This window comes from Lepidochelys kempii, chromosome 9, assembly GCF_965140285.1.
Source record: "Lepidochelys kempii isolate rLepKem1 chromosome 9, rLepKem1.hap1, whole genome shotgun sequence".
Taxonomy (NCBI): Eukaryota; Metazoa; Chordata; order Testudines; family Cheloniidae; genus Lepidochelys; species Lepidochelys kempii.
The window spans coordinates 74,626,120-74,653,508 of NC_136388.1; the positions used below are offsets into that span (position 1 = coordinate 74,626,120).

The 27,389-nt window shown below is 40.5% G+C and overlaps 1 protein-coding gene across 12 annotated transcripts in view; it reads left to right on the forward strand.

Annotated features, from left to right (window-relative positions):
• HDX (highly divergent homeobox) overlaps positions 1-27,389 on the forward strand; it is a 111,827-nt gene that overhangs the window by 15,941 nt on the left and 68,497 nt on the right. For 7 of the 12 annotated variants that reach the window (XR_012160937.2, XM_073360905.2, XM_078854236.1 and 4 more), the window contains 3 exons: positions 9,406-9,444; positions 14,074-14,220; positions 20,144-21,268. Coding sequence is in view for 11 of the 12 variants with exons in the window: in XM_073360905.2 (XP_073217006.1) it covers positions 14,074-14,220; positions 20,144-21,268 (1,272 nt within the window). In the remaining variant the exon portion in view is untranslated. The remainder of the gene's footprint in view (positions 1-9,405; positions 9,445-14,073; positions 14,221-20,143; positions 21,269-27,389) is intronic. The other 5 variants (XM_073360908.1, XM_073360902.2, XM_073360907.2 and 2 more) reach the window with 2 other exon arrangements.

Below are 27,389 nucleotides of genomic sequence, written 5' to 3' on the forward strand. Positions count from 1 at the left end.
TGTGGAGGTGCTATGTGCTCTACTTGAGGTGTAAGAGAGTATCCGCAGAAGGCGGGGTAGTGGTGGTGGAGGAGGAGAGATTGGGCAAATAACATTGCTCCTATTGCTGCTGTTGTGACACTCTCACAGATCTTAGGAGACAGGGCAGTCCTTGCTTATAGACAGCCCCCCAACCTGAAGCAAATACTCAGCAGCAGCCACACAACAAAACCACTAACCCAGGAACCTATCCTTGCAACAAAGCCCGTTGCCAAGTGTGTCCACATATCTATTCAGGGGACACCATCATAGGGCCGAATCACATCAGTCACACTCTCAGAGGCTCATTCACCTGCGCATCTACCAATGTGATATATGCCATCATGTGCCAGCAGTGCCCCTCTGCCATATACATTGGCCAAACTGGACAGTTTCTACGTAAAAGAATAAGTGGACACAAATCAGACATCAATAATTATAACATTCAAAAACCACTTGGAGAACGCTTCAATCTCTTTGGTCATTCGATTACAGACCTAAAAGTGGCAATTCTTCAACAAAAAAACTTCAAAAACAGACTCCAACGAGAGACTGCTGAATTGGAATTAATTTGCAAACTGGATACAATTAACTTAGGCTTGAATAGAGACTGGGAGTGGATGGGTCAATTGCACAAAGTAAAATGATTTTGCCTTATTTATTTCCCCTCCTACTGTTCTTGTCAACTGCTGGAAATGGCCCACCTTGATTATTACTACAAAAGGTTCCCCCCCCCCCCCCCGCCCCTCACTCTGCTGCTGGTAATAGCTCACCTTTCCTGATCACTCTTGTTACAGTCTGTATGGTAACACCCATTGTTTCATGTTCTCTCTGTATATAAAATCTCCCCACTATATTGTCCACTGTATGCATCCGATGAAGTGAGCTGTAGCTCACGAAAGCCTTTGCTCTAATAAATTTGTTAGTCTCTAAGGTGCCACAAGTACTTCTTTTCTTTTTGCGGATACAGACTAACACGGCTGCTACTCTGAAATTTAGCCCTTGGGTATTTGCTGGTGAAGGGAGATGGTGGGTGGCATGCAAGTCTTCCAGCTTGTGTTTTGAGGTGGTGCTCAGTGCTGATGGTGTGAGCCTTGGTTTAGGAGCATCAATATGCAGTGGATAAAGAAAATTGCTTCATGCTGCATCCCAGAAGCCTGAGATATGTCACTCTGTTTAATAACGCCCTTGATACTGTAATGAGTTAAGAATATGCACAATCTACATAAGGAATTGAGCGACCACATGAGCTATTACTGTATAACTGTGCTTGTAAAATTCCCTGTGTAGATGAGGTGTGAAATGTCTGAGTACTGTATTTGCTTTAGAAGGAATACTCGTGTGTAAAGTTATGGATATGTTCAAATTGTTGCAAGATGCAGGTCTAAAGAAAAACCTGTTTTGTCAAGCAAGATTTACTTTAAAATATTTTGATCAGATTTGCTATTAATTACCTATTTTTTTTTTTACGAACACTTTGTTGCAGAGGCTGAATGTAAATCTTTATATTTATTAGTGTTTCTAAATGAAGATCCTGTTTTGTGGCTCCTAGCAGTTAGTTGCCCATGGAGCACGCTCAGACTCTTAAAATGTTTATAGCACTATCTTCCCATGTGCTCCTTTAAATTATTTGCAAGTAGTGTTAATTCTGCAGATACAGTAAACTAAGACCCAATTACTTTTTGCTTTGCACACGAGTACAACGCCTATTTTGAGTAGTGAGTAAAGTAAGAATGGCCTTATTGGATTAGACCAATGATCCACCCAGCTCAGTATCCTGTCTTCCAACAGTGGCCAGTACCAGGTGCTTCAGAGGGCATGAACAGAACAGGCAATCATCACGTGATCCATCCCCTGTCATCCACTCCCCCCCCACCCCATCCACTTCTGGCAGTCAGAGGCTAGGGACACAGAGTATGGAGTTGCATCTCTGACCGTCTTGGCTAATAGCTATTGATGGACCTCCTCCATGAACTTATCTAATTCTTTTTTGAACCACATTATAGTTTTGGCCTTTACAACATACCCTGGCAATGAGTGCCACAGGTTGACTCTGGGTTGTGGGAAGAAATACTTCCTTTTGTTTGTTTTAGACCTGCTGCCTATTAATTTCATTGGATGACCCTGATTCTTGTGTTGTGTGAAGGAGTAAATAACACTTATTCACTTTCTCCACACTATTCATGATTGACTTGGATATATCATATGGGCCCTGATCCTGCTAAGATTTAAGCATGTACATAGCTTGAATACGCCTACTGGACATAATGGGACTACTCATGCTTAAACTTAAGCATTTGCCTAAGTGTCTGCAGGATACTTCTTACTATGTTTTTTTGCATTTCTCTTGGCTTGGAAACGAAAACAGGCTAGTCTACCATGAGAACTTACTGACTTCTGGTAGTATTATTCAAAACACTTTTCATGGAAAAAATTCTGTTGATATCCATATTTAGTAAATTGTCTTTTAGAACTTTTATAAAACCCAAATTTTAGGCAGACCTTTTCTGATGGTGACCTTTTAAAACAACCCGCCCCTTTGGAGCAATTGTAGTTAATTGTTCCTTGCTTGCTTGGAGTATCGTAGTTTTATGAAGTAGGCAACAATAGTGCAAACTTATGTACAAGCTTAACTTCAAGCAGGTGACTAATCCAGTTGATGTCATTAGAACTTTCAAGAGTAAAGTAAAGCACATGCATAAGTGTTAGCAGAATTGGGGCCAACTCTAGTTGGATCCACACATAGAAACATTGCTCAGCTTCAATAAAGGATTGAGTTCTAAAAGTTAAAGTGCTGGTAATTCAATGACTGTAGCCCAGGGGTTCTCAAACTGGGGGTTGGGACCCCTCAGGAGGTTGCAAGTTTATTACATGGGGGGGTTGTGAGCTGTCAGCCTCCACCCCAAACCCCGCTTTGCCTCCAGCATTTATAATGGTGTTAAATATATAAAAAGTGTTTTTAATTTATAAGGGGGGTCACACGCAGAGGATTGCAATGTGAAAGGGGTCACCAGTACAAAAGTTTGAGAACCACTGCTGTAGCCTATTACACAGTGAGTACTTTAGGTAGTGAAAAAGGATGTCAATATACAGTAAAAGCTGTTTTATCCAGCATGTTGGGGGAATGGTGGGTGCTAGTAAGTGAAAAATGCCGGTTAACTAAGAGAGAGGGAGTTTAGATGTGGGAGGGGGTGTGGGGCTGGAGGTTGTGGCGCAGGAGGGTGTGCGAGGCAAGGGCTCTGGGAGGTAGTTTGGGTGCAGGAGGGGGCTTAGGGCAGCGGGTTGGGGCGCGGGAGGGGGAGCTGGGTGCTGGATCCAGGAGGCACTCACTTCAGCGGCTCCCCACAAGCAATGACTTGTCCCAGCTGCTCATAAGCGGAGGTGCATCAGGCACCTCTGCCCGCAGCCTCCGCCTGCAGGCACCATCCCCGCAGTTCCCATTGGCTGCAGTTCCCAGCCAATGGGAGCTGCGGACCTAGTGCTTGGGGTGGTGACAGCACGTAGAGCTGCCTCTGCCTAGGAGCAGCTGGGACAAGTCGCCGCTTGTGGGGAGCTGCCTGAGGTGAGCATCCCCCTTATCTAGCACCCCGCACCTCCTCCTGTTCCCCAACCTGCTGCTCCGAGCCCTCTCCAGCACCCAAACTCCTTCCCAGAGCCCATGTCCCGCACCCCCTCCTCCGTCCCAACCTCCTGCCGTCCCCACACCGACCGGACTATAAACTGGAATTTCAATGAAGATCAGAAATGCCGATTTATAGAGCTTTCCAGTTGGTGAAGTGCCTGATAAAACTGCTTTTACTATAGTTAAAAGTAACAGTATCAAATCAATTAGAATACCACATCGTTATTTGGAGTTCTGCTTATTATAGATAACTGCTGCCTTTCCTTTATGTAACTCACATAATATATAATATTCAGGTTACTGTAATTTTGGTCCCTTGTATGCTTGTATACAGACTGTGTCCTTTATTTTTTTTTATGATTTTATGGCAAACATAGAACAGAGAACTTTTGAACTGTTGAGTGGGAGTTGAAAGGGAAGTGAATGAATATAATTTTAAAATGCAGGGCTCTAATTCTGTGGCTGATTCCTAGCATCTGTACTGACAGTTTAGTTTGTTTGTGTATGTATCTTTAAATATGTTTTACTATTTGCAATTGTCTCATTTTTGGTTTTTTGTATCAGACTCTTTGGAGATTATATCACTTCTGGAAATCTGCATTGTCAAAAATAGAGCATAAAGAGTGACATTGTATCTGCTTTGAGTATCCAGACTATAATAAGTACGAGGGAATATTTACAGGCCAATATGGCATGTGAAAAGATAATTTATGATAAAGAAAGAAGAATTCTGTGGGAGTAAGGTTTACCTGTTAAAATGGATGGAGTAGAAATGGCAAGGAATGAGTACTGTACTTCAAGCCCTGATGCTTCCATTATGTCCATTAATGGTAACATTCTCTTTCCTTGACTATCAACACACTAACTTAACCTGTGTTTTTTCATTTTAAATGATGATTTCTTTGTTTAAGACTATAGAGGCTCCTAGCGGCTCCATAGTTAAGGTTGTGTTGAGTTTTGCACTAAAGTATATATCCTTTTAAATATAATTTTGAGAAATCAATCTGAGAGATGGACTATTTGAAGGATGAACTTTAATTTTCTAAAAAAGAAAAGGAGTACTTGTGGCACCTTAGAGACTAATCAATTTATTTGAGCATAAGCTTTCGTGAGCTACAGCTCACTTCATCAGATGCATTCTGCTCAAATAAATTTGTTAGTCTCTAAGGTGCCACAAATACTCCTTTTCTTTTTGAGAATACAGACTAACACGGCTGCTACTCTGAAACCTTTAATTTTCTAGGCATTTTTCAAACTCTGAGCTTTCAGTGTGTTTATTCTAAAAGGCTTAACATTCTTAAAACCATCCTAGAGACCTCAATGCTTAGGGTCCCTATAACATCGCAATCTCAAAAGTCAGAAATTACACACAAGGCTTCATAGTTGGAAAAACTGAATTCAGTTTAAATTCTGGGGGAGGAAAAAAACACCTTAAAATACAAACAGTCATTTGACTGCTTTGTGGTAACTGAATATATCTTTTGCCATTGAGCGCTGAATCTTCAGGGAGGACTCCCATTTTTCAATGGCCCTCATGGTGTGGTTTTCTCCTGAGACACCAAGATATACACCTTTGTTCCTAATTATATGTCTCTAGGTTCCACCCAGTCTCACTTATACAAACTACAAGAACCTCCCACAAAGGGAGCCCTAGTCCTATATACCAAATATCGGCTTTGTCTACACTACCACTTTTGTTGGTAAAACTTTTGTTGGTCAGGGGTGTGAAAAAACCACACCCTGACCTACATAAGTGTCACCGGCAAAAGTGCTGCTGTGGACAGCACTATGTCAGCAGGAGATAACGCTAACGCTGCTTGTTGGGAGTGGTTTGATTATGCTGGCAGGAGAGAGCTCTCCTGCTGTCAAAGAGTGGCTACATGGTAGACCTTACAGCAGGACAGTTGTAGTGGTACAGGTGTGCAGCTGTAGGGTCCATAGTCTATAGACATAACCTAAAAGTGGAGGGAGTGGTGGTCCCCTCAGGCAAGCTATAGGAGATTCACTCCATTAGGAACTTACCTTTCAACAGGAGCTATGTGCTATGTTTCTCAGGCCAATTTCCTGTATCTCCTTTTCCCCCACTCCCACCTGTCCTAGCTCCTGCTACAAATAGGGCACATTGACAGCTGGAGAAAGAGGGGGAGTTGTAGCCAAAGATGCTTGAAAAATGAAGTTTCAGCACTGCCGGAGAAGAATCTTCTGCATGTAGAGAACCTACTGTGGCTCATGAGAGGTTGGGTACTGCTTGGACAGACTTCACAAAAGCATTTAGATTTGACTCTTAATGTTCATATTAAACAAAGCTGCAGAGAAGCTGCAAGAGGATGGAGCTTGACTTTTTTGGCCCCTGATACTCACCATCCTTTTTGCCTAGGTCAGTTCCTTGGCCCCGGTGCCTGGCTCCCTGGTTCTTTGGCTTCACTTAGATTCCCTCACTTAACCTCTCTCTGTAGACTGTGTTTTTTGTGTTCATTACATTTAGAAAAAGTCTCTCTAAATGAAGCAAGGGGAGTAGTGGGGCTGGTCATCTAGGCTCAGGATAAGTGAGCAGCAGGGGCTAGAGAACTAGTAGGGAGACCTACTTCCTAGCTTATATTGACTGTTTAGGTCAATCAGCTTTTGTCAAACATGGGAAAAGCTAATACAGATACAAATGAGTATGTCAGCACTGACATGTTAGACATAAAACTGAGTTCTAAATTCCACACGTGTGATATAATGTTAAAACAAATTATAAATGGTATAAAATATAATTGTGCTTTGACACCATAACATTTAGCAAACATAACACTTGATGAAAACTGTCTTATCTTACTAGCAAGATAGGCAAATTGCAACTGTTCTAATTATTTCCTCATTATTGTTATCCTGCTTCAAGAAAAAATAACCAATGCAACCTCAACTCTCACGCCTTGTCACCTAAACATAATACCCAAATTCACAGACTCTTCTACTCTACAAGAAACTACCTTTCAATTCCAACTACCAAGTATACAGACATCCAGTACTTCAGATGCACACTTCACAGGAACATTGTTATTTTAGTCTTGCTGAAGTCAAAAGTCCATGTTTCTAACTTAAAAGTCTGAGATCCAAGTTCTGGTGAAATTGTGAGATACTGGATATGTGCTTTGTGGGTGGCTGTAATTGGAAATGGAGCTGGTTTAAACTGAGGAGTCTGTATTTGAGGCTGATCTGGGTGTTAATGTTGTCTTAACTGCTGACTTTTTTTTTTTTTATGTGATTGCAGTGATAGGAAATGCACTAAAGCAAACTTAACTGTAAGTTAAAGATGTCTTGTGCATGGATTTGTATACACATTTTCCCCTGCTTATCAGTGGACTTCTCAAATAAGAAGGTTACAGGCTAAATAATATCATCTCAGACTTTTATGTACCTGTAGTAATTATCTAGTTAATACAAGCTGATTATGTTTCACAAAAGGAAATAAGTGAAATATAGACCTTTGAGAAATCATAAAGATCTTAGAGAAAAATTTTCCATTTAATGGGTTATTCTTCATAAACACAGTTGTGGGAGTTATGGTTAGGGTATTCTGAAATTTTAAAGTTTTCTGCTGGAGAACTCTATTACAGTGAATTGAAGTCTTCTTCATTGTGGCATAGTGAAGTAGTGCCCAGTCTAAATGATGAATTTTAGAACATGTATTGGAGACAGGAAACAGTCAAATTTTGTGAGGTTTTGGTATCCGCAAATATATTTAATTTTTCAGTTTTGTTTCCTGACAGTACTTGGGAGCCTCTTTATTTTAGTGCTCAGTTTTTAAGGGCAGTTATTGACTTCCAAATAAAACTGGATGTTTGTTTATGAAAAAATCCAAGGTAGCAAAATTTCACTTCTAATGAGCTGTTACTGTGTACAAGAACCTATGGATTTTTATATTGTTAAGTAACCAATGTCGGCTTATTTTACAATAGCTGCTAGGCTTGTACATCTGTGGTGTTTGTTTACTCAGCATTTATTAATTTAACATAAACATTCTTTACATACTTATTTTGGTGGGTTTTAGGGTTTTTTTTCCCTCTCCATGTCAGTACTTTGAAACCCTCATTAGTTCAAATATGGGAAATGTGACTCACTGCAGCTCTTGTATTTTGCAGGATGACTTTCACTTGGTCTAATTAACTTAACTAAGGGATTTAAAACAAAATGCTTCTCATTTATCTCAGTGCAGCTCCTGAAAGTTAATATAGTTCCCTCAAATCTGATAACTTTTATAAAGTTTAACATTTTAAATAGGTACTTGAGGCTCTAGCTATGAGTTACGTAGCTATATTTCTGAAGTGTGAATTAATTACTGGCAAAAATCCAGTGTGAAAAGCACTAGGTGTAAACTGACTTCCAACTACACTTATTTTAATAACTGGAAAAGAAATGTTGCTGATTGCACCTTGGATTCTTATTAAACCAGTATTAAAACAGAATGACAACTGGCAAACCTTGTATGACTGAATGTTCAGGGCTTCCTACTGTTAATGTCACAAATAGTGTCCCTTTTTGGCATTATGCTCATGGCCAAAAAGATCTCCAAATGGAAAACTTTACTTTTGCTTACTATTCAGTTCCTAAATTGAGACTAGCAAGATGGATGCAACTTTTTTAAAATTCTCTTCTAATGTCTTGGGAGACAGTGTGTTTTCCATCTTGCTATGAACATAGACTCCAAACTTTCCTCATTCCTGGGTTTTGCTTTATTTGTAACTCAAATAACAACCAATTATGAACCTCAGTTTAAGCTTTCTCTCCAGTTTGGTCATTTCTAGGTTTTTGCTAAGACCTCCAACCCAGACCTTGGCTCACTTTTCTCGGTGAGATGCTACAACTCTTCTTGTATCATGGCTGAAACAACAAAAAAAATCCACCTGCTAGTATGACTTAGCAGCAGTAACTACAATGCAGTGTTCAAACACTAATATTAGAGTGTCTCAACAAAGCAGCAGCCCTGTCACCATCCTGTTAATTTCCTTTGGGTTTAAATAATTTGAGAGACTTTTTTGTGTTTTTCATCTGGTTTTTTTTCAGAGTTTTATCACTGAAAATTTCGGCTCAGACTCAAGTGGAACACTGCTTGTGCAACAAACTAACTCAGTTGCTGGGTAACATAGAGAAAAGTCTTCACATCTGCAGTTGTCATTCACTACCCGTATTAGATATATGTTGGACAAGAAAATAGACATGAGGGAAATATCCAGATAATGCATCATTTAAGTTGTTGCACTATTAGTTTAATACATTATATATAAACTTAAACGTGTGTGTATAAAAACTAAAGGGATAAAATCACTGCTCTTTCGTTTCTAAGATTTCAGTTCAATTTAATATAATTTCTGAGATGTAAATAAGTTTGTTCTCAGCTGAAATCTGTATTGTAATGTCACAATTTTAATTTAGAATTTCTGCTCACTAAAGAACCTTATACGAAACAAGATTAAGCCTAAATTTGTTCTGCCTCTGGAAAAGGACAGTACTTAAACGTTAGGACAGATGAATTTGAAGAGCAGTGTGAATAAAGTGGATATTCTGTCTTTTTATTTCTCTCTCCATTGACTAGGAGTATCATTGGATAGGTCTTTGAATGAATGGATTTGTCATCCATAGAAATTTAGGAAATGAAAAGAAACTAAAATTAAGGGGGAGAAATCAATGCAGACCCATTTGTTGGCTCTCACTCTTAACAGGTTTATTCAATAAACCTTAGATGCAAATTGCTCTAGTGAACTAATGCTCATCTGTTCTCTTAGGGCTGGATCCTGCATTCCTTGGGCAACCAAAACCTCCAAGTAAGTTAATGATTCAAAACATAACCCTGCTATATAGTTTGATTCCAAAATATCTGTAGGGTTATCTAATAGTCTTCCTGGCAGGAAGTAGGCTCTTGTGAATCTGTTTAGATAGTAATCCTGCAAAGCTACTGTTGAAAGTAATATCAGGAGTAAGAATCCTACCCACCTTGGAAAGCCTCCTCACTTACTCCATTTGTTATGTCTGTTGATTATCAAGATCCTTTGTGGAGGGGGAACCTAATCATTTAGTGACTTTTTGTGGGGTTCTGTGCAAGGGTCTACCTACTGCTTGTCTTGGCAGGATTGGGGCATAGTGTATAACTGCCACATTTGTGCAGCACCATGTATGATATTTTATGCAAATTATTTAAATAGGCTAACATGTCTATGGAAATTCACACATAACTATTAAACACCATAAAAATGTGCAAGTTCAGTGCAGGTGAGAGGCATGTAGTTGACAGCCCTGGTGGATGAAGTTCTCTCTCAGTAGAGCTACTGCAGGAGAAGCAGGGGCAAGCTTCTTACACATACCGGCTGCCAGCACAGCTATGTTGGGAAGGGGAGAATTCTTTTAAGAGTAACAGGTAGTTCCAACTCTATGGCCATTTTGAGACTGAGGTAGGCTTCCTGAAAGGATCTTTCTTTTAGTAAATTTTTACCTATAGGGGGATTACATAGGTAGGTTCACCAACTCTGCACTCACAGGCAAAATCTCCCACATTGTTCTTGCTGTTCTTCAGACAAACTCTATAATTTAAATGCTCCACCCTGTTCCTTATAGATATCTACCATTATCTAAAAATATACAGGTACTAAAAAAAAGAATAAAACAAATACTAGCATAGATCTTAATTCACTTCTAAATGCAACATTTTGCAATATAAAATTACTTCAAAAACTATTTTAGGGTCCTCAAACAAACTTCTATTTCTCCCTCCCCCTTCCCACATAGGTGATCATCAGGACTTGACCCCACAATATTCAGATCCACAGAGAGACCTCTTCTATACACTTTATAAGAGAAACTGCTAGGGCAAACATGCTCCTATCATTTTAGTGAACCAGCCCATAGAAGGAGACATAACATGATTTGCCAGTTATACAACTGTTTGTGACATTACTCCTGGGGGAATTCTGAACCACTGTGTGTGCGCAGAATCCATGTCCCCTGCAGATTTCTTTGCTTCCCCGCAGAAAAATGACTTTCTGACAGAGAAGCAAAGGGAAGCTGCAAGAGCAGTCATGCACCATTCCCTAGCATTGCAGGTACATCATTTCAGGCACCTGGAGCAGCCAGCAGGTAGGTAAATCACCATGGGGCTGAGGACAACCCAGCCAGTGGCTCCTATCCTGAGCTTAGATCAGCTGCTTGTCCTGGCTGGGCTGGAGACAGGAGAGGATGGGACTTCCTCTTCCCCTGCAAGGAGTGGCTGGGGCTGTGTCAGACCCACCTGCAGAAACCTCCCCCAGCTGCAGGAAGCTCAGTATCCTCCCCTGCTTCCTGCCCCCATCACTTGTCAGCTGTGTGGGGAAGGGTCACTGTACGGGGAGTTGCTCCCCCATCCACCCAACCCCTATGCATCTGGATCTCCCATACCCAGACACCCCTGCCAAGTCTTACCCTGTACACCCAGAACCCCTATCACTCCATACCTGAACCCCACCTCACTGCACCTCAACCCCTTCATCTGGAACCCCCACAATGAGCTGCTGTGCATCCAGATCCCCCCATATCTAGACCCCCCCCCACTGAGCTGCCTGCACCCAGATTGTCCCACACAGAACCCTCTCACCCCACACAGGTATCCCCCCACACTGAGGCCCTTCACACTTGGATCCTGCCTCATTGAGTCCGCCTTCCCCACACCTGGTGCATCTGGCGCAGAGCCCAGTGTGTTTATGGGGCAGGTCCAGGCCTTGTGTTGTGTCAGGGTTAGCCACACCGCTGAGTCTGTGTCCCAGGGGTAGATGGGGGCTGAGGGGAGGCCTGCAGGGTGATCTCCCACCTTCATGCAGCCAGTGGCCTGTGCTCCCCACTGCCATGCTGGAGCCTCTGCATTTATTTATTGACAAATAAAACTTGCAGAATTTTTAATTTTTTTGTGCAGAATGCCCTCAGGTGTATGACATACAGTGGCATGTTGAGTTATCAGGATTTGGTTTCTGGCTCTGTGATGAGAGTGGGTTCTAGTTGTGAGAGCCAGCATCACCAAGTATAACAGATCAATTTGGTCATCTATAGGAACTGAACCTGGGATCTCTATCATTTGAGTTCCATTCATATCGAGGCAGCAGAAGACTCATAAACTGTACACGTGGTCTAGCGTCCAGATAGGGACAAAGATACCCAGCGTTCAAATACTTCTTCAGAAAGGCAGTGTGAATCAGTGGATGAAATTTAGGTCTGTAGTATCAGAGAACTGGGTTCTATTTCTAGCTCTATTTGTGGGGGGCCTTATGAAAACTCTGTTACCTTATTTGTAAAATGTATGAATGATAGTTGCCTCTCTTATGAAAGGGGTGTGAAGTCTTGCTCGTTAGTGGAAGAGATGCTCTCATATCTTTTGCCTTGTAGTTTGTTGTACATTCCTCAAGGCTACAGAGTATTGGGAGGGATGGTCTCTCCCTCCCCCCAGTGTATGACATTTTACTAGTTCTGCCTGGTGCACGATAGACCTTGGTGCAAAAATGCATGACGCTTGGCAGGTTTATTAGTGCTGTAAACAACATAACTTCTGTTAGACTGACAGTCTGAGGTAAGGGACGGGAGGGGAGGTGAAATATGGTATGGACAAATCATCTTCAGTCTGCACTGTTGGAAGGAAAGGAATTAACCGCCTAATTTTTGAAAGCCACATTAAAAATCTTTGCGAAAATGCCTCTTTTTCCCCATTCTCTTTTTTTCCATTATTAGCATTTGGAGGAAAATAAACTTTGCCATTAAAGCTCTGGCCTAGGGAAATAGTGGAATTTTACATTAATGACTGATGATATTGGTGGTGAAACACCCTGTTGAAGTTTGACAGATTTCAGATCAGAGTATTAAAAAAAATTCCAATCATTGCTTTGACACCTACATTTAAAGAAAATAAATCTCTAGTTTTTCAGCCTGATAGTTTGTAAAGGTACAGTGTTTTCAGTTAACTGTAACATGATTTTCTATTTCTTTTTATTTTAAAGAATTATTTTGCTGAGGGTCAAGTTTTTTCTCTTGTTCAGAAATGTCAGTCTAACATTCTGTTTTGTATAAAACAAGCTGAATTTATTGTTTCTACATGAAATTTTTTTACTTTATAGGAAACTAATGATTGTGGTTATAGTCAAGATTCTGTCTAATATCTACAGCCAATTACAATTTTTAGATGTTTTAAATTTTATTTTGAACAAAAATTATTTTAACAGTTTTCTCCTTAAAATATCCCACTAGCTGGGATTGATTTTTTTTTTCTTCCTCTTTTCCCACGAAATGGATTTCTTGTTTTTCTTTTTACTGTGTTCTGCATTTACTTAAGTGTAAAAAGAATTTGTATGGTCAGTTGTTCTTTGCTTCCTGAGGCACTATATCAGGTACTTCCAAAACTGGCATCACGTGCTATCATGCTCTTCTCCCGCTGCCATCTTTTATTTAAAGCCAAATAAAGGGCCTAGTCCTGAATTGTACGTGTTCTTAAAATTCCCACTAATGTTTTGGATGCATAGGGGTAGTAGGATCAGGCAATAAAATGTTAAATGGTGATAAAGTGAAAAAGCATGCTTTGAGGTAACAACTTCATCTTGCCAGGAGTGAGGGTTTTTTTTGGATGATAATGTAAAATAGCATTAGGTTTATGTGGAGTGTGTATTCTTAATTTTATGGAAAAGGTGGACATGTAGACTTTATGCCTGGACTAGTACGTTTTTATGGAGATTTAGCAAAGTTGACTTAGGGCATGTCTACACTACAGCACCACACTATGATGCTGCAGTGCCGCTATGTAGACACTTCCTACATCTACTAAAGGTTTTTTCCGTCAGTGTAGTTGATCTGTCTCTCTGAGAAGCAGTAGATAGGTCAATGGAAGAATTCTTCTGTCAACCTAACAGCTTCTATACCAGGTATTTGGTCCATCTAACTGCTGCATTCAGGATGTGAAATTTTTCACAGCTCTGAGTGACATAGCTTTTTAGTGTAGACCAGGCCTTTACAGCCTTGGGTAAATGTTTGATGAGTCTTCACTGCCCCCAAGGTGACAGTTTGACTTCATCTCATACTTTGTGCTACTCCATAGAGAATTTACTCGTGGTTGTTACAAGCAACATTAGCATCTTCAGGAAGAAGCCTTTTTAACTGAAATTAGTTAGAAGAGGTTTTTAGTTAGTATTGCTATAAAAAGGTGACAGCCTTTTTTGATTATATAATTTAACAGCTCAGGTTAAATCCATCTCATAAAGGAAAACTACGAACATAGTTCGTATCAGAAGTTTTGAAAAGTAAATAAAAATATCAGGATGAATAAATTTTTTTTTTTTAAGGAAAAAAGTGAGATGTGTACACTAGTTTTATGATTGTTTGGATAAATGAGTAATTTCTACAAGTATTAAAATATTTATTCCAACTTTCAGAGTATCTTCTTTTATTTTTAGATGAATCTGCGTTCTGTATTTACTGTAGAACAACAAAGGATATTACAGCGTTATTATGAAAATGGAATGACAAATCAAAGTAAAAATTGCTTTCAGCTCATATTACAGTGTGCACAAGAAACTAAGCTGGACTTCAGTGTAGTCAGGGTAAGTACTGAGGCCTTCCACACTTGAATTTACATAATTATTTAACAAGTACATTTGTTTACATAAAATATCTGTAGGGGATGGAATCATTAACTTTATTTTTTTTAAAAAGGCTTCCATCCCCAGCTGTAATATATGCTCATTTTTTCCTGAGAGAGGGCTGCTTGTAGTCTGTGTTCCTATGAACGCTTTGACGTTATTGAAGTGTTAGTAGGGACTTTCATACTGTGCAAGCAGCAAGGGTCTCTTCAAGAAAGTTAAACTCCAAATAGGGTTTTCCTGCTGAAAACCTAGATTATATACTACATAAAGTGAATGTTGTTTATATCAGGAAACCACTTTGGAATAGAATAGAAATTTTGTGTCCTTTAAAAATGACATTGAGAGAGAGAGATAAAACTGCTGTCTTCTCATGTTTGTGTTCCTTGTCATAAGTAGATAGCATTGCTGCTTACTGGTATTTACAGTTATCTCTAAACAATAATATCATTGAGTAGCTTAGTGCTTCTGGGGTCTCTTCTGTAGACACTGAATTCCATGAGAGCGGGATAATGCTCCCTCTATGAAAGAAGAGCCATTTTGTTATCTAATGTTTCACAAGGAAGCAGAAATCACGAAGCAATAATTGAGAGTTGGTACAACAATCAAGCAGGCAGGAGCAGATACAAGCAGCTGCAGTGGGTACATCTACAACACCGTGTGGGAGGTAGGAAGGAGATTAGACCCATTTAGTTATTTCCCAACCCTGTGGACCCAGAACCATGTAGGGGAGTGCCCCTCCCCTCCCATCCCCCCACTCCAGGGGCACCAGCTTCTAAGTAGCCTTGTCTCTCTGGAGAAACCTGAGCTCAGGATAGGAAAAAAACACAAACCCAGGGAGCTCACCAGAAACTCAGACTGGCAGGAGCAGACAAGTAGCTGCAGTAGGGAACTTGGGATGCTTTCTACAGTTTTTGCTCTGGACATTCTCTCCCCTGTGCTGATTGTCTGTTTGCATCAGGTCCCTCACAGTCTCTTTGCCTCACTCTACCTGTAGTACTTACTCCCTGCCTTCCATCCCTCTTCTTTCTTCTCCAATCCCCTTTGCTCTGTTCCCTGAAGGTCCATTCTTCCTTCAGTTTTCTGCCTGTTTAGCCATCGCCTTCCTGACAAAAGCATTTCCACAAAAATTGTGGCAGTAACATGCCATTTGCAGACCAACATACCGTTTGCTGTGCTGGCATTTTGTAATCCTGACCCCTCCTTGTCTAACTTGTCTGTTTAGATTGTAGAAGCAAAGACTATCTCGTACTGTGTATAGTGCCTAGCACAGTGGGACCTAGATCTCAGTTGGGACGCATAGATGCTACCATAGTACTGGAAAAAATTAATAATAATGTAAAAGTCATACAGAAAATACCATAGTGTTTCTGATGTTAATCTCTGTATGGAGTCTTTGTTAGTTTTATGGGTTAGTATATTGCCATCTTGACAAATCCTTGAATTGGTTTGGGGATAAGGTAAAGACTTATTTTGAGATTCTCTTTAATGACTTATTTTGGTTTGTGATACCATTTAAAAAACAAAAATAAGCTTTATGACAAAAGTAGATGATGCAATATATTGGTTGTTTCCAAATTAGGACCTGTACAGCCAGTCCTACAAAGAAAGAGGATTTTTTCCTTGCTGGGATACTTAAGCATTCAAACCAAAAGGGATTTGGACGTTCCCAACATAAAAAGTTCAGAAATAAGCTATTTCTTTAATAATTAACATAACTATAGTTGTAAAATATTTTACCAAAGCAGTTTTACTTCAATTTATTGTATGTGTTTTAAAATAACCTTGATTTGACAACTGAGTATTAATTTTGCTGAACGATGAGGTGACTTTTCTATAAGTTCCAAGCTGTGGGGGGTGGTTTTTTTTTTTTAATATATTTTACAGTTTTTTCTTTTGATATAATTTCAATTTGAAAAGGATGTTATCTGAATAGAAGTAAAACAAATAGTACCACCGGATGCAATAATTTTTCAATTATCCATCTCAAATTTATGTCTGTGATTGTGAGCTAATGGGGAGAGAAATTAATTTGCTTTTTCCTGAAACTTGTGGCTAGTCATTTTTGCGTTGTAGGCTGCTTGTTTCTGTTTTTTCCTCTTAAGAAGAGAGCAAAACTAAAAACATAATGTGAGGAATTTAAGCCCTTCCGAAACCAAACACTTATATACGTAACTATTGAAGTCAATGAGATGATTTGCATGCTTTATCTTGTGCTTAACTTCAAGTGCTTTGCTGGATCGAGGGCTACATATCATTACAATTGTTAAATTTATGTTTTTATACTGATCATTAGAGCTTGTAAATGAGATGTCATCATTGGTATCATTCTTTATTTTGCATGATACATACTAGTAGATGGATGGTAATGCAGAAAGTTGCTCTCTTCTGTTAACATGAGTGTCAGATTACTTTTGTATTGGGGTGAGATTTCCAGTGAAATTCTATAGTTATGAGGTTCAAATATTAAAAAACCAAAACCAACTATGTGGGTGTATCAGAATGTAAGGTAGGGTTGGCTGCTTTTTTTTTTTTTTTTAAGTGCTTTTATAGAAATCCAGAGTAACTACAGAATAAAATCTCCCTTTTGTTCTGTGTAAAATTGATCACTTGGTTTGCTGAATTTTCAGCTCTTGTTTGAGTTAACTGGTCACCATTTTGCTGCACACCAAAGATCAGCAAAGGGGAACAGCAGAAAAAAAAAATTGCACTATATGCTCTATGTACACACTTAAGGTCTGATCCTGCACCCATAGATGTCTAAGGAGATTTGTCACTAGCTTGAATGTGAGCAGAAGGAAGCCCTTGTTTTCTGGTGGTTCCTTATATATGTAACTCTCCTCTTTATACTAAAGCATATAAATTAGCAGAAATCGACAGTTACAAATCTGAAGTCCAATTTACAGCTTGTATATACTTAAAATGCTTGTGGTACAGCTGCACCACGGCAGCTGTGCCACTGTAGTGCTTCAGTCTAGATGCAACCTGTATGATGGGAGGGGTTCTCCCATTGGTTTGGTCAATGGAAGAATTCTTCTGTCGGCCTACTGCTGTCTACACGGGGACTTAGGGCGGTTTAATGCCGCTGCTCAGGGGGGTGGATTTTTTACCCCCTGACCAACATAGTTAAGCCAACCTGATTTTTCTAGTGTAGACCAGGCCTCAATAGGCAAGAGACAGGATGAGTGAGGTAGTATCTTTGATTGGACCAACTTCTGTTGGTGAGAGAGACAAGCTTTCGAGCTACACACAGCTCTTCTTCAGGTCTGGGAAAGATACAAAAATGTCACAGCTAAAGAGAAGGTGGAACAGGTTGTTTTGTATAAGTAGTTAACATATTGTACGAGATCATTCAGTGTGGAGTGACCAATTAACACCTCTGCAGTCATAGGACAATAAAAGGAGGATTAGTGGGTTACAGACTGTTGTAATAAGGCATAATCCAGTGTTTTTATTAAAACTGTTATTTTTAGGGTCTAGCAAAGTTATAAATTTAAGCTCCCAGGCTCATCTTTTAAATGTGTTTGTGCAGATTTTCTTTGAGGATGAGGCCGGAGAGGTCAGTTATGTAATGATCTGAAAATTGTGATATTGTGTTTTTTTGTCTTTTTTATAATTTTTCTGTGTGAGTTCATTCAAGAGCATAGTGATTGTCTGGTTTCACCCACATAGTTGTTATTGGGGCACATGTTGTGATAGGCATGTTCAGCATCTTTGTCTACATTTAATTTAAGCCTGGGAGTTTGAATCCATAACTTCGCCAGACAGTGAAAATCATGGTCTTAATAAAGATACTGGATTTATGGCTTATTACTACAGTTTGTAACATACTAACCACTGTTTTTTTTCCTGTGACAGCATAGGTGTTAAGTGGCCACTTCACCTTAAATGGTCTCTTAGAATACATGGTAACTATTTTATGTTAAACAACCTATTTCACCTTCTGTTTAGCTGTGACCCTGAGTACCTTTCCCAGACCTGAAGAGCTCTGGGGTAGTCTACGCTGGCAGCAGTGCTTTAACGTGGCTTGTGTGGTCATGGCAGAGTGCTGGGAGAGAGCTCTTCCAGCGCTCTAAAAAGACCACCTCCACGAAGGGCATAGCTACCAGCCCTGGGAACTACACTGGTGTCTACACTGGTGCTTTACAGTGCTGAAACTTGCTGCACCCCTGAGCGAGAAAGTTGCAGTGCTATAAAGTGCCAGTGTAGACAAGCCCTCTCTGTAGCACAGAAGTTGATTCAATAAAAGAGATTGTCTCACCCACCTTGTCTCTCTAATATCCTGACACCAACATGGCTACAACGCTGCAGACAACTTAATACGAAACTGTTATGAGTGTGTAAATTCATCCCACCGCTCTCATGGTAAAGGTTGTTTTTGTAGTACGGATATTGTAATACCATACATGCTGTCAGAGGCGCCGACGTTCTAATGTGCCGGAGTGGTGCTCCCCTCCTGCCCCGCCCCCACTCTACCCCTTACTGCAAGGCCCCACCCCACCTTGCCTCTTCCTGCCCCTGCCCCGCCCTTGCTCTTCTTCCCTCCCTCCCAGTGCCTCCTGCATGCCGCGGATCAGCTGTTCCATGGCGGGCGGGAGGTGCTGGGGGGAGCAGGAGGTTCTGATAGAGGGACTACCAGTAAGTGCTCAGCACCCACCATTTTTTTTTCCCACAGGTGCTCCAGCCCTGGAGTACTCATGGAGCTGGCACCTAGGCATGCTGCTTCTAATAAGTTACTAGCAACACTCTGTTGAAATGCTGAAATTAGTGTTCCCCACGACTTTCTTAAATATATTTTTATTCATTGGCTTCAGAGCAAGTTTTCCTAAGGATATATTTTGTTTGAAACCAGTCATGTGTTTTTGGAACAATTTTGTACAAAATCACTAAAGAACTCTAGCTTGTTTTCTTCAAAAGAGAGAGACTTTCGCATAAAACACCCTCCACCCGTTTTAAATATCTTGAATATAATTCTATACATCTTCACTGTTAGTTTCTGAAATATCTGTAATGGGAAATTATTCCGTCTGTTGAACCTAATCCCCTTAGTCTGTATTATATTTGTGTAATCAAATCAATTTCTCACTAAAAGCAGCTCTGGAGGTATATGATATAAAAATGTTTGTCTTTTTAATTTAACTTTTTAAAATTCTTTTTTGACCAATCTTCAATTCAGTCCCTTTCTATTGGAAAACTTTTTCCCTTCTTGGGTTTCATTCGTACTTTGAGGACTATGCTTGTATTTTTTTTTATTAAATTAAAAAATAAGAGACGATGGAAGTGTCTGTAGTGTAGCAATTTTGAAAACATCTCCTCAGCTATTGGATAGTAAAGATACTGATTATGCTGAATCTCTCAGTATAGTGACTGATTTCAGAAGTACCTTATTTTCACTAGATGTAAAAGTTGAAATTAGGAAGGGGAAGGAATTAAACACCTAGTGTATCCTTGTTTGTTTGTTTTTCACAATAAAAAATGAAAGGTAAAACCAAGTCCAAATATGTGGAGGAGAAAACCACAAGCTGCTGCCATATTTATGCAAAGATAATTTTAGGGCAAGAAGAGGGGAGATGCAACAAGTTGTATATTCTTTTCTGAGATGGGCCAGAATTGGAAATCTGCACTCTACTGAACTTCAGGCATTTGGATAAAATGGGACCTGGATCCCCATCGTCTGTGGGTTTTGTTTTTGCATAATCAAGACATGTCTCTTTCCCCTCCCCCAAAACTATTTTTGATTGCTACCCATTTCTAATGTATTAGTAATTTAAATCTTAATTGTAAAGACTCTATACATGCTGAAGTCTTTGTAAGATTGTGGCTTTGAATATTAAAAAAAACTGACTGGCTAACATTCTTGTATATTAATATTTTGTATTTGCAGACTTGGGTTGGCAATAAAAGAAGAAAGATGAGCAGCAAGAATGTTGCAGAATCTGGAGGCACCCCACCAAGGACTGTTCCTAGCACCCCTACAGTGCCTCCAGAAGTAGCAGTCAGAAATGTGGTAAACATTGCTCGATCCCAAAGCCAGCAGTCTTCTTGGACATCATCTAACAATGATGTAATAGTAACTGGTATATATAGCCCAGCTAGTTCATCCAGCAGGCAGGGATCCACAAAACAGACTAATACTTCAATGACTGAGATACATAAAAACTCTATTCAGAGACCACCTGGAAAAAGTGATACAGAATTTCAGCAGCAGCATATCCCTGTAGGACGACAAGCACCACATTGTAAAGGTGCTTCGCTGCTCCTGGGGGAAAAAACTATTATTTTGTCAAGACAAACAAGTGTGTTGAATTCTGCAAACTCCATATACAATCATACTAAGAAAAATTATGGTGGTTCATCAGTCCAGACTGCAGAGTTGGTGTTACCTCAAAAGCCAATAATATGCCACAGGCCATGTAAAGCTGAACCAGTGGGGAGTCAGAGATTACACAAAACAGAACACACAGCCCTTGCATCACACATCCCATCTGGACAAAGAGCCAATGTTCGAGACCCTTCTTGTAGCACACAAAACTTGGAAATTCGTGAAGTTTTTTCCTTAGCAGTTACCAATCAACCTCAAAGAATTATGGGAGGAAATACAACACAGAAGCCTTGTTCAGTCGAAGGCAGTTGCCTGTCCATTGCAATGGAAACAGGAGATGCTGATGATGAATATGCTAGAGAAGAAGAGCTTGCATCTATGGGAGCACAAATGCAAAGTTATTCAAGATTTTGTGAAAATAGCAGTTCCCTTCGAGTGGAGAACCAAAGCACAGCTTTGTCTGGACCAGGCAGAAATGTGAGCTGCAGTTCACAGATGGTGAATGCCAGGGACTTGCCGGACAATATATTATATCATAACAGAGACTATCGCTTGCCTCCACGGACCTCATTACATACACCATCCAGTACACTGTATAGTAGTGCTAATCCATCAAGAAGTAACTTTTCTCCTCATTTTACATCTTCAAATCAATTGAGGCTGTCACAAAACCAAAACAACTACCAGGTAATCTGTAAATTTATTTTTGCCTTTCAGATTTTCAGGACAGTCTTCTCCTGTGAGAGCTGAGAATGTAGACTAATACATCTATGTAGACTAATATATCTTGATCCATTGATGAAAGTTTACACTGTTCCTTGGCACTGTTTCAGGTTTTCTCCTTATGAGCTGAGTCTGGCATATAGGTCAAATCATATCATTCGCTCCTTCCTTTTTGAGTGCACCCATCCCCTGTCCTTGAAATGAAAGTTTTTTGGATTCATTGTTAGAAATGGTAAGCATCAGTTCCTCCTTCTATACTACCCCGCTCACTAAACTACCATCTACTCTTTTTTGCTTCCTGTTTTTTTGATGGGGATTGGGATCTCCTTCCAACTATTCAGGGTGTTGGCAGATACCAGTTACAAGGAGGTGAGTCCTTCACCCTTGCAGTTTAGTTTACTCCATTTGTGTTACAGGAAATGTAATGAGGGCATCTCCAGGACCCAAGTTGCATCTCGTTCTCATAAAATATGCTTATAGGGGTAAAAAAGAGAGGAGAAATGTGAGTTCAGGTTACTGGGGGGCTGAAAAAAGAAAAAAGACCTGTGTCCAGCAGTGGCTGGAGCATTGCAGACCATTGTGGATTCATTTGTTGGAGGAAGAGAAACTGCAGGAAGCGTCAGAGTTGGTTTCAAAGTGGCAGAACTGCTGTGCTTTCCAGCATAGCACAGAGCCTGGAGCCTGAGTTAAGGTGCTCTTGATGATCATGATGGGGAGATAGCATTGAGCATTGTGTCCTGACATGACATTGGTTGCTGTTCCTCTTTCAGAGGAACTGTAGTCTTCTAATGGGAACTTCTGGGATGCCTCAACTTTCAACATCTTTTTCTAAATACTTTTCTCACTACTGTGGTTTGTTAACTCTTCAAATATATGTCACTTTTCATCATAAGGTACTACCAGGAATGTCACAGTTCTGTGACAGTTGCAAGTTTTGAAGGCCCATTATGTGCTAGCATAGACTCTGTCTATAGTTTTTGTGATCTCTATTAATAGGAATTGCAAATCCTCTCAAGCATCTTCTTGCCATTTTGGGTGCATGTGCTATGCTCACCTCTCCTTTCATGGATAGAGCTTTTCTCCTCTCTAGAGGTGGTCAGTTAGCACTTGCTATTAACAAAGTGCTTTTACTTAAGAAAAACCAGATTTGTGAAAATGAAGAAAAGCCTGTAAACATATTTTTATTTAGTCATGAGCTGTTAAAAGCTGCAACAGCTTAAGCTGTTAAAAGGCAGTACAGCTTAAGAATTGAAACTTCACATACCTAAATGTATTTTCTCGTTTTTCTTCGCTGTTGTTGCAAACAAATGACATTCTTGGTTTAAAAGAAAAAGAGTACACCTTACAGCTGTAGCTCACGAAAGCTTATGCTCAAATAAATTGGTTAGTCTCTAAGGTGCCACAAGTCCTCCTTTTCTGTTTGCGAATATAGACTAACACGGCTGCTACTCTGAAACCTGTCATTCTTGGTTTAGTTCATGACATGGTGGCAGTGGTAGAGTCTTTTTGGTGTCTACTCATCATTGGTCTTAGGAAACTAGATATCAAAAGTCCTCCTTAACTTGTTAAGCATTAGGCCAGCTGTTCACTTGAGAAATTAGCAAACCTGTAACCAGCCTTCCCATATAATACATCTCCATTATTATTTTATAATCAGGAGGCTTGAATCAGGTTTTTTTTCCACTGCACAAATAGACCAGTTCTTCCTCATATTGCTGTAAGAAGACTTCAGACAGCATCAGCCTATTTCAAAGGATTCTTTTGTTCCTGGGAAAGGGAGTCTTTCTATTTAGTCTGAATAGTATGGCTTTGTACTAGTTAGCAGTGATTCAGTATATTCTTTTCTAAAGTATATCTCCTAGGAATGCATCCCTTCCTAGGGAAAGAGCCCTTTTGAATGAAAACTGACTGGCCCTTTGTGTGCAGTGTAGTTGTAGCCATATTGGTCCCAGGATATTAGAGAGACAAGGTGGGTGAGGTAATATCTTTTATTGGACCAACCTTCTGGTAGTGAATGAGACAAGCTTTTGAGCTGCACAGAGCTCTTCTTCAGGTCTAGGAAAGATACTCCCAGTTTCACAGTAACATGCAAGGTGGAACAGATTGTTTAGCGTAAGTAGTTAGCTACTATCATCTCTTACAATATGTACTAACTACTTACGCTAAACAATCTGTTCCACCTTGCATGTTACTGTGAAGCTGGGAGTACCTTTCCAGACCCGAAAAGAGCTCTGTGTGGCTCAAAAGCTTGTCTTGCTCACCAACAGAAGTTGGTCCAATAAAAGATATTACCTCACCCCTCTGGTCTGTTTTGTTTCCCCTTTTGAAAGATGTTGAGATTCCTCATGCTGGTTCATGGTGCCTGCAGTAGGGTAACATACAGTATAATACAGATCAGAACATCCCAATCATTATTACTTGTACAGATTTGTTACAGTTATGTGAGGAAAAACTAACAAATGCAATTGAACTATTACAATCAAACCTGGCTCTTCATTTAGGGATTCCTTTTCATTCCCTTTTTTTCTATGGCTAGTGGGATGAAAATAAGGTGTATCCTGGTCGGTGAGCCTTAGAAAGGGGCCAGTTTTGCCTCTGTATTTCCTCTGACTTTTTTGTGTATGTCCCTCATGCATGTTTTGCAATGTGCAGTTTTTGGCAAGGCCAGGAATCAGGGTGTCACCATGACAGGTATGGCTCCAGATATGAGTGCCAATCTCAGGTCAGACTGTCAGAAAACAAGACAGACACCCCAAACTGGTGGTGTATTTTATTATTCTATTTCACCAAGCTAGTAACAAGTGTGAACTTCTGGATCACTGTATTAGTCTTACCACGGAGCTACAGAGAGTCCTCTTTTGGCTCTCCAACCCCTACTTTACCACCAAGACAAACTGGAATTTGTGATAAAAGGTTATTAAAACCAAAAGTCACCACACATTAGGCCACTCCTGACCCCAAAGGGCCAGTCACTTACCCTATTTCACTGAAAAAAGAAAAGGAGTACTTGTGGCACCTTAGAGACTAACCAATTTCTTTGAGCATAAGCTTTCGTGAGCTACAGCTCACTTCATCGGATGCATACAGTGGAAAATACAGAAGATGTTTGTTTTTAAACACCCATTTTTTCATGATTTGTGTGTATATCACTACAAAAGGTTTTCTCTCCCCCCACCCCACTCTCCTGCTGGTAATAGCTTATCTAAAGTTCTCACTCTCCTTACAATGTGTGTGATAATCAAGGTGGGCCATTTCCAGCACAAATCCAGGGTTTAACAAGAACATGGGGGGGAGGTGGGGGGGTTTAGAAAACAAAGGGAAATAGGTTATCTTGCATAATGACTTAGACACTCCCAGTCTCTATTCAAGCCTAAGTTAATTGTATCCAATTTGCAAATGAATTCTAATTCAGCAGTCTCTTGCTGGAGTCTGGATTTGAAGTTTTTCTGTTGTAATATCGCAGCTTTCATGTCTGTAATCACATGACCAGAGAGATTGAAGTGTTCTCCAACTGGTTTATGAATGTTATAATTCTTGACATCTGATTTGTGTCCATTCATTCTTTTATGTAGAGACTGTCCAGTTTGCCCAATGTACATGGCAGAGGGGCATTGCTGGCACATGATGGCATATATCACATTGGTAGATGTGCAGGTGAACGAGCCTCTGATAGTGTGGCTGATGTTATTAGGCCCTGTGATGATGTCCCCTGAATAGATATGTGGGCACAGTTGGCAACGGGCTTTGTTGCAAGGATAGGTTCCTGGGTTAGTGGTTCTGTTGTGTGGTATGTGGTTGCTGGTGCGTATTCACTTCAGGTTGGGGGGCTGTCTGTAGGCAAGGACTGGCCTGTCTCCCAAGATTTGTGAGAGTGTTGGGTCATCCTTCAGGATAGGTTGTAGATCCTTGATAATGCGTTGGAGGGGTTTTAGTTGGGGGCTGAAGGTGACGGCTAGTGGCGTTCTGTTATTTTCGTTGTTGGGCCTGTCCTGTAGTAGGTGATGCTGGAAACTCTTCTGCCTCTATCAGTCTGTTTCTTCACTTCCGCAGGTGGGTATTGTAGTTGTAAGAATGCTTGATAGAGATCTTGTAAGTGTTTGTCTCTGTCTGAGGGGTTGGAGCAAATGCGGTTGTATCACAGAGCTTGGCTGTAGACAATGGACCGTGTGGTGTGGTCAGGGTGAAAGCTGGAGGCATGTAGGTAGGAATAGCAGTCAGTAGGTTTCCGGTATAGGGTGGTGTTTATGTGACCATCGTTTATTAGCACTGTGTAGTGTCCAGGAAGTGGATCTCTTGTGTGGACTGGACCAGGCTGAGGTTGATGGTGGGATGGAAATTGTTGAAATCATGGTGGAATTCCTCAAGAGCTTCTTTTCCATGGGTCCAGATGATGAAGATGTCATCAATATAGCGCAAGTAGAGTAGAGGCGTTAGGGGACGAGAGCTGAGGATGTTGTTGATCTCACACCAAAGACAATGCCGTAGCCAATTACTCTATTAAACTAACTAAAGATTTATTAGCTAAGAAGAAGAAATGAGAGTTACTGAGATATTAAAGCAGGTAAAATACATTACTGGTGAGTTAGAGTTTTTACTCCAAATGATAGCAGAGCTGTAGTATGCTAGTTCTCCATGAGTCTCTCAAGGTTACCCAAAATGGCTTTGGTGACCTTTCCAATTGCTCAGGTTTCCCCCTGTTGGAATCCATCAGTCCAGAGATATTGGATCACTCCTAGCATTTCTTCTGATAGCTACTTTCCCCAGAAGGCAATCTGGCAACTTCCCATCACAGCATGAGCCCTCCCTTTGCTGACTAAAAACAGACAAAGTTTTTGTGAATTTTCCATTGTTGAACATAATGATCTATACTTTGAAGTTAACATGCTTCTTCATTTACAGTTCAATCCTGTTTGATGGGCAATTCAGTTACATACATGCACAATGCATTCAGTTACAGCAATCAAGACAATCTTCATTAGTTTTCATGAACAATGTGATAGCCAGAAACAATCCTTCATTAGTCTTCATGCAGTTTCACACATTAAATAAATTCTCATCTACACGCTAGGGATGTAAAATAGTAAACAGTTAACCGGTAAGCATTAGTATTACCGGATAACCCAGTCTAACCATTAACCCCCAGCCCTGGGTGGGCTGGCACAGCACCAGCTGCACTGCCCTGCTGACCCCAGCCCCCGGCCCAATGGAGCAGCCTCAGCCCTGCGCTAACAGGAGCAGCCCCAGCAGCAGCCCTGAGCCAGGAGGCCAGGAGTCGGGGTGGCCCCTGGCCCCTCTCCCTTTAATTGGTTAACCAGTTAAACGATATAATTTTAATGGTTTAACTGGTTAACTTTTAAAACGATATTTACATCCCTATTACATGCTAATACATCCTTCTGATCTAGGGCTAATTAACTACAAGGACAAAGATAATGTGAATCAACAAGTTACAGATGAGTGAAGACAATAACATTAACATTTCTTTGAACTACTTTAGCAAAATAGTGAATTAGTCTGATCACAGTACAATATCTTTTGACACTCCTTTGAGTTCTATTAGCCTGCTGCCTTGGTCTGAGCTGGCAACCTGCTAGGCAGCATCACAGAGGGAACAGCTATATTTTTTTTTCTTAGTGCCTTTGACCCTGCGCCCATTTCCAGCCTTGCAAAAATTTTGTGACTAAGTTAAAACAGACCTGTCAGCATTAATTTACTTGACACTGGCCTCTTTGCTGTGAAATCCAAGATGGTAGATTTGGGGGGTAGCAGTGTGTGATGAGGGGGAAGGCAGGAGCTCGTGGCATCCTGGTTCTGCAGAAAGCATGTGTCCGTGGTGGGGATATTGGCACAGGTACTGTGTAGATCCCATGGGATCTTGAGGGAATCTGCTGGTTTTTGGGAGCTGAGCACTATGATGCTTTTTGGGGGTACACAGGGTTGGGAGGCATTTCACTACCACCTGCCCTTAATATAAGGAAGCCTTGTTGGTGTCTGCAGTGAGTCAGTTCCCCATCACCACCAGGCTCTGGCGTCGCAGGCCCTGCATTCGAGGCCTCCACGGGTCCCGCTTTCTCTTTGCAGGTTA